This window comes from Misgurnus anguillicaudatus, chromosome 10 (genome assembly GCF_027580225.2).
Source record: "Misgurnus anguillicaudatus chromosome 10, ASM2758022v2, whole genome shotgun sequence".
Lineage (NCBI taxonomy): Eukaryota > Metazoa > Chordata > Actinopteri > Cypriniformes > Cobitidae > Misgurnus > Misgurnus anguillicaudatus.
Window position 1 is genome coordinate 14,802,174 of NC_073346.2, and position 11,018 is coordinate 14,813,191.

The 11,018-nt window shown below is 37.5% G+C and overlaps 2 protein-coding genes across 3 annotated transcripts; both read left to right on the plus strand.

Annotated features, from left to right (window-relative positions):
* The first annotated feature begins 514 nt into the window (after positions 1-514).
* cbx3b (chromobox homolog 3b) lies at positions 515-7,762 on the plus strand. 2 transcript variants are annotated; one of them, XM_055210754.2, is made up of 5 exons: positions 515-727; positions 1,502-1,671; positions 1,758-1,923; positions 5,383-5,540; positions 7,008-7,762. In XM_055210754.2, exons 2-5 carry the CDS (start codon positions 1,532-1,534, stop codon positions 7,123-7,125), a joined length of 582 nt encoding a protein of 193 aa, XP_055066729.1. In that variant the 5' UTR covers positions 515-727; positions 1,502-1,531; the 3' UTR covers positions 7,126-7,762. The 2 variants fall into 2 exon arrangements, with proteins under 2 accessions (XP_055066729.1, XP_055066730.1); XM_055210755.2 differs by having other exon boundaries at positions 1,526-1,671.
* A 595-nt stretch (positions 7,763-8,357) lies between these two features.
* Positions 8,358-10,034, plus strand: snx10b (sorting nexin 10b). Its single transcript, XM_055210756.2, has 4 exons — positions 8,358-8,525; positions 8,603-8,703; positions 9,397-9,498; positions 9,617-10,034. The coding sequence occupies exons 1-4, from the start codon at positions 8,418-8,420 to the stop codon at positions 9,828-9,830; spliced, it is 525 nt and encodes a 174-aa protein (XP_055066731.1). The 5' UTR covers positions 8,358-8,417; the 3' UTR covers positions 9,831-10,034.
* The last annotated feature ends 984 nt before the right edge of the window (positions 10,035-11,018 follow it).

The window sequence follows — 11,018 nt, forward strand, 5'->3', positions numbered from 1 at the left end:
GTATGTCATCGCAAAAGTCAAAATCGTTTTTGTTGTTCCGTTATTTCGTGGCTGCTTTTTGTCTTTTTGACAGTGATATTTATTGTATGTATAAATCATGTTGGAAGCCTCATATTGAGTGGCGCATGCGCCCTCCAGTGGATATCAACAATATTACACTGACGTCATAAAATGTATTTTCCTTTTCTTGAATCCTTATAAAACTAAGATGCTGAGAAGTTTTTTAGTAAAATCAAACATTTTTGTACTGTCGCATAAAAAAAACAACTGATATTATTAACCGTAACTGCACCCCGTGAGTGCAAATGAATGACAATAAATATTATCTGTCTTATAATCTAGCTGTAATTCTAAAGACTGTGATTTTAAACGATAAAACCTGCTTTTAGAAACCCCAATGTGCGCAGACACTTCAGACAGGTCTTCCTCTCATGATGCGCCTTTAAGGATTTCCTCCCCCGGCTTTCCTGAACTGACCTCCTCCTTTGAAACCACTTCCTCCCTCTTCTCCCAATCGGCCATGTTTAATTTGTCTCATTCACGAAAAGTTATGTAAACAAAACAGTAAAGCCACGACTCTGAAGGCGACATCGCAGCCGATGCAATAGGTCGCCGAATTACACTGTGATCTTGTATGCGGATGCTTGTGTGAGGAATCTGATCATTAATCAGCAGCAGCAGTGGGAATAAAAGAATAGCGCGTGCACTGCGCGTGAGACATCGGCAGGTGGGCTTGGCATTTATCAAATTTAGCGTCAATATCATATAAAAGTCGTTCAAAATCTTAGCCTGCTTTATTCGTGAGTAAAGAAAGTTGGCAGTGGGAACTGATACGTCTTATAAGTAATTCATCCGTTTGCAACGATGCTGTGTTGCTAAGGTATTCAACTTCATGCGGCACTGCGCAGACCGATTGACTAATGACATCAAAGTACCGCGAGAGCGATTCGAAATCACAACTATGTAATGGCTATCGCGATACTTTTATATCATAGGCCTGTTGGTCTGCGCAGCGCTCCAGAAAGTAGAGCACGGCTACTCTTTTACGAAGGACTGTCATTCTCTCATGACAGGCGAACCATTGCCTTATAAATTTTATTTACCACAGAGAAAAGTAACAAGCTAGCAAACACACTTATATCTCGAGGAGAAGTCTTTAAAACATCTTATGTTGAACGTTTATAGTTTTTAGCATGTGTTATTTTGAAAGTCCCCACAAGTATTGTATTGTAATATAGTTTACTACTGTAATATATTATAATATTTATTATACTTATGTATACTAATGGTAGTTAGTATTAACTATACTAAATTGATAAACTGCAGTATAGTTTATATTTATATTATTTTATTGTAGTAGGCCTATATAGTTTATACACTGTAGTATAGATTCTACAGTTTAGTAAATACTATACTACAGTACTTTTTTTACATGGGGGCTGATTGGTTATGAAACAATATAAATTTGAAAATTTTCTAATTATATTATCATATGTTTTAGAATATCTTGGTAAATGTTTCACAGAAAACCATGAGAAAAAAGCAGAATGTGAAAAATAGGAAAGCAGAAGAGACAACGATTGTTCAGGAGTTTGCAGTGGAAAAAATCATTCGCAGAAGAGTATACGAAGGAAGAGTTGAATACTATCTGAAGTGGAAAGGATTTACAGAGTGAGCATCCCAAAAGTTTTTATGTTGTCTGTGTGCTAGTTTTGCATATTATGAATACATTCCAGTGTATGAAAATCTTTTCTCAGTGCAGAGAATACCTGGGAGCCAGAAGACAACTTGGACTGTCCGGAATTGATCGAGGAGTTTCTCAGAAATCTATCTGTCACGGGAGAGTCGGAACCAGAAGGGTGTCAGTCTACAGACCTTGACGTCCAGCCCAAGCGAGAGTTGACTGAGATGGATGCTAATACGGTTGGAGTCTTTATTGTATACTATTCAGATGCATGTTATTTTTAATAGTGTGTTAACTTGGTCAATTCCTCAGGATCAACTGTGCTACTGTTTCGAAAGCACATGATGGCACACATTTGCATTAATTAATTTAGCACATGCTTTTATCCAAAACAACTTACAAATAGGGTAGAATAGTACACAAAAGCCAAGTTTAAGCCACAATTTACACTGTGTGCAGAAATATAAGGCAAGTGATGATTTTGACGATATCTTCAGTTTGTCCATACTTTCCAACTCAAAGCTGTATAAACTTAAATGCTGATTGGATTTAATGCATATCAGGTGATATGTGTTTGTGTTACGAGGTAGGGTGTGGCCGAAATAAACCAACACCCTATATCAAGGTGTGCATAATTATTAGGCACATTGTTTTCCTAAAGAAAAATGGGCCCAAAAAAGATTTAACTGACTTTAAAAAGTCAAAAATTGTAAAAAGTCTTTTTTGAGTGAAAAGGGGATTCAGCACTCTTGAAATATCTAAGATTTTGGGGCATGATCACAGAACCATCAGATGGTTTGTTGCAAATAGTCAACAGGGTCGCAAGAAACCTCATAAAATATTAGCCTAATAATGGTGTACATCTAACTACTCTCTTAAGAAAGGCAAAACCTCACTTTTACTACTTAAATGTTCAGGTTTGAGGGTTTCTTAACATTTTGGACTGACCAAGAGCACTGTACTTGTAAAATAACAAAAGTAATCCTCAAAAATACCACTTGCCTGATAATTCTGCACACAGTGTAAAATCTGTAATATGCTCCGAACACACTGCAAACTTTCAGGAGTGACAACCCCATTTAATTTGCGTCTACCGTGCCACGCTAAACACCTCATTCGCGCCGCGAGACCTCCAGACGCGCATAAACGCTTTATATTGACTTAACATTGAAATCACTCACGCTTGACGCCTTTACCGCGGCTGGTGTAAACGCAGCATAAGGTAGCGTGTACACCAAAGCGTTTACGTCGGCGTATGTGTTCAGTTGTTTCCAAATGAAGGATGCCGCTTTTCAAAAATGCCAGCAGCTGGGGGGTTTTGTCTGCACTGAGTGCCGAGGGTTGAAACTTTTGGTGAAAATCTCAGCTCGTCAATGTCACTTCTCACTTGGCCCTCCAATCACAGTGGAGAAAGGGCGAGATGAATATCACAACAACCAACAGGGGCAACGTTCAACAACTGATAAACAAAGCAGAAGTATCGTAGCAACCAAAATCGCTCCGCTGAAAAAAGCTGGCAAGCTACTACAGTCAGTGTCTGTTTGTCTTTTTTTTGCCGCGTTTAAATGCTTTGGTGTACACAGGGGCGGAAATTTCATCTAAATGTTGGGGGGGACAATAAACATAAATTTTTTCAAGAACAATTTTTGAAGGGGACACCAATAATACAGGCAAAATTGTACTTGCAAGGAAATGTGTACAGATAGAAAACGTTTCTCTTTCTCTATGAACGGACGCAAATTTAATTTTAATACACATGAATGCAGAGGTGAAAAGAGTAATAAAATATTCTACTTAAGTAAAAGTAAAGTTACTTTAATAATATTTTACTTAAGTAAAAGTAAAGTTACTGGTCTAAAAATCTACTCAAGTAAAAAGTAAGTCATTTTAAGTTTAAAGTAAAAGTTACTTTTTTACAGCGGGGAGAGGTTTCTAGTATAGATCACAAAGGAAGGATATATACATCTCAAACTATGTTTTTAATTGTAAACATCTCTACAATTAAAGTGCAATAACAAAAGTTAATAAAATAAAAAGCTTTTTTATAACTAAGAAACATTTATGGAATTATTTAATGATTTTTACAGGTGAGTTATGCACTTTTGAAGCAAAAATAATATGAGGTCAGCAGCTAGTTTTGTAATTGATATATTGCTGGTAACATACATTATGTTATTAAACTACATACATAAATGAGCATATAATGAGATGAGTGCCATGGCTATACACCATACATCCTTTACACGTTTATTGTATTCTAGCTCCCAGACCTGTACCTGATGTCTTTCAATCTCTCTCTCGCGCTCTCTCTCTCACGCTCTCTCTCTCTGCAATGTCTAATGATCTGCGCATTCTCGAGGACGTTCTTAAGTTGTTTGACTTGACGCGAAGCTGTTAGACCTTGGAAGATAATGCGCATGTATTCAAAACGCGTCGTGCAAATTAGCGGTTAAAACCCGGTCGGCAATTCTCAAACTCCGTACTCAAGAGCATGAACCCTACCTGAATGAAACAATCCCTTTGCGTCAATGGCCAGGGGTTTCTTTCGTAAGAATTGAATTGAGGGTCTGCATTAGCCCGCGCCTGTCTCGTCCCTCTCCATGGTTCTTTTTGCGCGTTCCCCCGCCCATCAATCAATCATCCGACCGTGGCGCGTCTTTATCACCTTACTTTTTTTATTTATTTCTACTCAGTAACGGATATGATTTAACATGTAGCGAAGTAGCCTACAATACTTTAAACATACTTAAGTAAAAGTAAAGTACAGATTTTAAAAACTACTCAAAGTAAAAGTACACAAAAAAACTCAGTTACAGCAAGGTGAGTAAATGTAATTTGTTACTTTTTCACCTCTGCCTCACCTCTGCATGAATGCATAAAATGTTTTCTTGATCGTTTATCTGCTTCTGTTCTCAGAAAACGAAATATGTTCATGTTCATATGTCAAAATACTTCAGTTTTAAAACATATGAGGATAAACTGATAAGTGATGGGAAACGTTGTATTGTAGGTATATAGCTGATTAACGCGTCGGCTCCGTACACTTCTCTACCACCGGACTGTGTGTCGGTGGTGAGGTAAAAGGGGCGCGGGCAGTGGACCAAACCACTGTGGGGCAAGGGAGGGGGAATCAAAATGTTTAAAACGTTTTTTGTTGTTGCTCCGTTTGCATTTGTATTGTGTCACTTCTTACACAACTATTTTAAGTATTATAAATCATTAAATTATTTTCAATACACATATTTGAATATTTTAGGGGGGCCAACCCTCAGATAGGGGGGGTCCTGTCCCCCCCGACACCACCACCACCCCCCCCCCCCGGATTTCCGCCCATGGGTGTACATGCCCCCTAAAAAGTGAAGTGACAACCGAATTTATGTGCAGTGTGTACGAGTGTGTGTGCATTACATAACTTATCGATCAGACAATGCTAGGCCTTTAATTACTATTTGTTTAACATTATTTAAAAAAAAAAAACTTTTGTTTAAATGTAAAGCTTTTCTATAAAATGTTTTCCTTGAAAAGAAGCATTAAAATAATTTTTAAACACATAAATAACAAATATGAATTACAGTGGATTGATTGTATAGCAGTCCATTTACAAAACTTAAATGTTTATTGCTCTTTGATACAGTATATATAATCTATCCCACTTGTCAGGCTTTATGATGTTCAATTTTTCTGTCTGGGACATGTAGGCTCACCAGCGGTCTCAGATGGAGCCCATTGAGAGAGGTAATGAGGAGGCTGATGATCACAGCTCTGAGATCCCTGCAGGTCAATCCAGCAACCCAGAACCAGACTGCATTATCGGATCCACAGACCGACAGGGAGAGCTCATGTTCCTCATTAAGTGGTAATATTTCTACAATGCAATATAATTAGAATTTAGTCATACAGTACTGTGCAAAAGTCTTAGGCAACCACCAGACTTGTTTTAGAATTCCATATTCATTTTTCAATCTATTTTATTAACAGAAAATACAGGAAATGTGTACAAAATAGAAAAATTTCAGGACTAAATGTCGTCTTTAGGCGTCGTCGGTGTCTAGTGTGACCTCTCTTGGCACTAAACACAGGGTTCCCACGAGTCCTTGAAATCCTCCAAAGTTTGTGAATCTGGAGGGAAAGTTTCAAGGACCTGGGAAGTTTTTGAAAATATACATACATAGATACAGGTCATTGAACGTGATTGAATCTATTTTATGCAAGAAGTTTTCTGGATAATCATAAAATTTCTAGACTTTTTAAGCACACGTGCTGAACTGTTCGCTTTAAATGCTTATATCTTCTGTATGTGAATGTTGATTCATACCAAAATATTTTTTTGCATAGTTGTGTTTGACACATGAAAATGTCTCGGGTTACGTATGTAACTGTTGTTCCCTGATAAGGGAACGAGACGCTGTGTCTCCCTTTCCATACTTCCTGCGTCCCTGTAACGCGTCTTTGGCAATATTTCAGATAGCAATATACTTCCTGACTCCCACGTCACCCTGTCTTGGTTAAGCCTCTCATTGGTTGAATTTGATGTACACAGAGGCACACTTACCCCTGGAGGCGTCCCCAAAGTGTCACCGCAGTGACGCAGCACCAGTTCCCTCGAAAGGGAACAGTATCAACGTATCTTAAAAGGTTACATGATGTAACCTTGCTCTCACTTGAAATGTGTCCCCACATTTTGTCCTTGAATTTGAGCGTATTGGCTCTGGAAAGTCCTTGAAAGGTCCTTGAATTTGAAGTTAACGAAGGTGTGGGAACCCTGTAAACACATCTTGAGATTTTTTGAGCAGAATGAAATAAAAAGACTAATTTCTTTAAAATTAGAAATTAGAATTTAATTTTATTTAGGTTTAAGAGATCCTACAGTTTCCTGCTATTGCTCAAGTGGAAGGGTAGTTTACCCTAAAAACTTGACACTTCAGCTTATATTTTTATACAGTTTTTAATACTACATACACATTTCCTGTATTTTCTGAATGTATTCTATAAACATCAAATCTAGGTCTGGCATGGTGGCTTAAGACTTTTGCACAGTACTGTATATTTTTTTATTTTTTTCAAATACTCATACTTGGGCAGCGGGTAATATATATTGGGCTGTATTCCACTAGAGGAGTTCATTTCATGTCATCTTTCTTTGATACACAAAACAAGAGTTAAAAAAGAGGTCAAACGCGCCCTCACCACACAATGGCGGTCTGTAGAGTTTATAAAGCAGTTTATAATCCTTTACACCATATACGTTTATGTGTTTCTGTTACTTTTCATTTGTTTTATTTGTCCATTAATACTTGATGATTATTTCTTTATATCCTCTCAGGAAAAACACAGATGAGGTGGCTTTACTGTCGGCCAGGGAGGCCAGTAAAAGGTGGCCCCAGATGGTAATCGGCTTTTATGAGGACAAGCTGGCCTGGCACGCAGAAGAGGAGCCGTGAGAGAGAGAGAAATACGGAGCGGTGGATAATACCGTACCTCCTGGCAGCTTTAAACGCGGTCAAAACCGCAAACACTGTGGCAAACGTACCATATATTCATAGTCTGTGAAGTAGTCTCTTCATAGTCTCTTCCCAACACACTGAACCTTTAGAAATGTGACTTGAGTAGTGCAGTACTTGTACAAACCTGTGTGATGAAAATAGCATTGTGGATAAGTGGTTTATTAATCGACTATTGTAGAGAATTAGGTTCGTTGTGTGATGTACAACTTTTTGTCCTATTTGTAAGGACATGCTGTAACAGATGAGGCTTCACGTGGGACACTACAGTACTAACTGTATTATTAACCCCTGGTTACTTACTTATACTGTACTGTGATCTATAAGGGCATAGCTCATGCGGATATAAATGTGTAGATTTGCACTATATCATACTAGTATGTAGCCTGTACAATCACATTTTGTGAACATGGTGACGCATTTGTATGCCGGTTACTGTCACATTCACAGCAGTATATTTCATCCATTTGTCGTCTTGTTTCTGTATTCCTGTTGACTGTAAAGATCACTGTTAACATTTAAACCTAAGGGAGCTATCTATATAGGTGCTTTGAATAAACGTGAATTACCTCTGAAATGTTGTGATCATTCTTGTACTGTAAAATTAAACATACAACAGTAATGTACAGTTGGTCATAAACAGGCTTTTGGAAAATCGCAATATGTGCTGTTAGATTTTCATTATATTATAAAACTAAAAAGCAAACCAATTTGTATTGTATTTCCAATTCAAATATCAATACTGATCAATTGACAGCACTTATTTGGTGCATGAATATGTAAGTAATACGCTCTTAAAAATAAAGGTGCTTTATGATGCCATTTTGGCTGAATGGTTGCATATAGAAACGTAAACACCTTTCAGTTCCTTTGCAGTAGAAAAAGTTTAATCAAACTATTAAAATGTATTAAAGAAATGGTTCTTGCATCACAGTCGAGCACCTGTATTTTAACCTGTAGTAAAGCTTGTCTTTTCCAACAGTTTCTTATTTTTTATGATGTTGTCTCTGGTAAAAATGAACCACCGCTGTCAGTCAGGGACACACAATGTACATTTGTGTTTTTTCCCAGTCTAATGTCACAATGAATCAGCCCCAGTTGTTCAACAACACCAGTGTCTCATAAAAACACTTCCCTTTTTATCCTTCCCCTTTTTAATCTTTATACTGACTTTGTGTTCTGACACACATCAGTAAGCTTGTGACTGTGGTGGTGCGTGTAAACTTTTCTCCATGGTTCTTGGTCCTATGCAGGAATTTACTGGCGTGTGGGTGAGGGATCCTCGCATCCAGAAGGAGGATTTCTGGCATGCATACATGGATTATGAAATCTGCATAAATGTAAGTTTTCTCATGAATTACACAAAGTTGTCAGGTTAATAAGATAAATAATAATTCTCTCCTTTGTTTTTACACAGACAAACAGTTTGGCTTTCACTAAGAAGAGTTCTTGTGTGCGGCGGAGATTCAGCGAATTTGTGTGGCTACGAAAAAAGCTTCAGGAAAATGCCTTGCTCATGTATGATTCCATTGCATCCTATCTATCTATCTATAGAATTATATTTGTTGTTTTTTCAATTTTATAGTGATATATAATTTTTTTTCAGTCTATTTAATAGAATACATCCAGAAAATACAGGAAATGTGTATATAGTATTAAAAACTGTACAAAAATGTAAACTGATGTTTCAAGTTTTTAGGGTAAACTCCCCTTCCACTTGAGCAATAGCAGAAAAACTGCAGGATCTTTTAAACCTAAATGAAATCTATCTATCTGCCTAATGTTAAAGGGATAGTTCACCCAAAAATGAAAACTATGTCATCATCTAAAATTATATTAAAGCTTTTATTAATTTTTATTCATGCTCATAAATATAAATTAACAATTGTATTTGCATAAACATGAATAAAGATTAATAAGTGCTGTAATGTCATGATGATGCTTTAATTCATGTAAATGAAATCTTATTGTAAAGTGTTACCATTAATATTCTGTAATATTAATCTCAATAACACAAATAAATCACATATAGACTGCAATAGCATGCAGACCGTGTAGTCATAACGAAAGTTGCATGTGAAAGATACAGTCACACATTGCTACACTTTAAAACTTGCTGAGTTGCAATAGGTTGAAAAATCCCAGCATTTCATAGAGTGTACAAAAATATGCCTGGTTTCACATTTTCATAACCATTTCTATTAATTGCAGAACGCATCTACCCAAACTTCCTCCAAAAAACCCCTTCTTCAGTCTCAACAGTGCCAGGCAAATCGGCACCCGTATGGAGGGGCTGAGGAAATTTCTAGAAGCGTAAGTGTCCCTTAAGAACTGAAACATGCTTCGAGACGGCTATTTTGCTGAATAAATAGGTTGTAAAAAATGTAATTTTAGTTTCAGTTACCATTGGTTATATGTTTCTATCCTCCAGGGTCGTTCACAACCCGGTGCTTCTGTCAGATAGTTGCCTGCATTTGTTTCTACAGTCCCAACTGAGTATCAAAAAGATTGAGGCCTGTGCCGAGGGCAGGAGCCGCTACACCGTCTCTGATGCCATCCACAGTTTCGGCTCTGGAAACAAACGCTTTGATTCTGAATTAGAGGAGGATCTGGAGGATGAAGACATGCACTATGAATCCGAGTGATTGACTTGCATGTGTAAATAAATATGGAGCCAACGTGAGCAGGCTTTCAAATTCAAAAAGGCAATGCTGGGTGACAAGAGACAATGAAATTGTTACTAAATCCATATTTCATCATGCACCTATGTTCTTTTTATGATAAATCTGCATAGAAAAAGAGAATGTAATTAAATGTTAAATTATATTAAAAAACATTGTAAACATTAATGTCATGCTCGAGAATCAAATGAATGTAAAAACATAACGTGGCCTCTGTGGAAGATGGTTTGCTGTTAAAACTACAGATGTGCGTTGAGAGCTTTATGAGAGGAAATTTACGCTCGCGTGTGAAGTCCCTTAAACGCAATAACCCCACCCTAACAAGCAAATACAGGGCATTGGGATGTTGCGTGATTTAAACCCGGCCTCCGAGAGCTAAATCCAAATAATAATCTCTACTCAAACAATTTTATAGCTATACTTAGCCATAAAAGATCATTGTCTGGATGCCATACAAATTGAGCCTTCTAATAAATATTCAACAATTACGTGTGAGGTCCTACATATCTCTGACCGGCAGATGGCGCCACTGACCATTGACTGCTCTCAACTGTAAAACCCGTTTCAATAAAAGTCCTGAATGCAAGTTTTTTTTTTTGCTTTTTACTGTAAATCATTCATACACACAGACCTTGGATGCTATATACCTTTCATAGTAATAATGTATGCTTTTAATAATGTAATATGTTTTGCTATGCTGTACATAGACTATCGTATACATGCTGTCTGTTTTTATTTGTTTTATAATTTTTTTATATTTGTTTCCAATTTTCATGCTGATACAAATACTGTATTAAAAAATGCGTAAAATAAAGGAATGCTCGTGAGCCCCATTCACTTCCATTATATTTTTTTCTATTGTGGAAGAGTCACACACCTGACTGAAGCAGGATACCTCTCACGCTCCAGGCAAACACTCGGCTGTGTTCAGATTTGCCCAACCTGTAGAAATGTTCCTCTAATCGCTTGCCTCAAACGTCACTCGCCATGACTCCCCTAAGCTCCCTGTCGGCCAGCTGCTGCTGTCTCTGTACCGACGGAAACTGTCTTAATAGGCTCCGCACCGCTGGCAGCCCTGGGCCCGAGACTCCCACTGCATGCACAAACACCACTAAAAGAGAGCGGAGGTGTGCCTGCATCACCTAGACAAGC

Coding starts and splice junctions, on each gene's coding strand:
- cbx3b (XM_055210754.2), top strand. CDS start 1,532: ATGAGAAAAAAGCAGAATGTGAAAAATAGGAAAGCAGAAGAGACAACG. Junction 1,672..1,757: donor AAGTGGAAAGGATTTACAGA/GTGAGCATCCCA, acceptor ATCTTTTCTCAG/TGCAGAGAATACCTGGGAGC. Junction 5,541..7,007: donor CTCATGTTCCTCATTAAGTG/GTAATATTTCTA, acceptor ATATCCTCTCAG/GAAAAACACAGATGAGGTGG.
- snx10b (XM_055210756.2), top strand. CDS start 8,418: ATGGTTCTTGGTCCTATGCAGGAATTTACTGGCGTGTGGGTGAGGGAT. Junction 8,526..8,602: donor ATTATGAAATCTGCATAAAT/GTAAGTTTTCTC, acceptor GTTTTTACACAG/ACAAACAGTTTGGCTTTCAC. Junction 8,704..9,396: donor CAGGAAAATGCCTTGCTCAT/GTATGATTCCAT, acceptor TATTAATTGCAG/AACGCATCTACCCAAACTTC.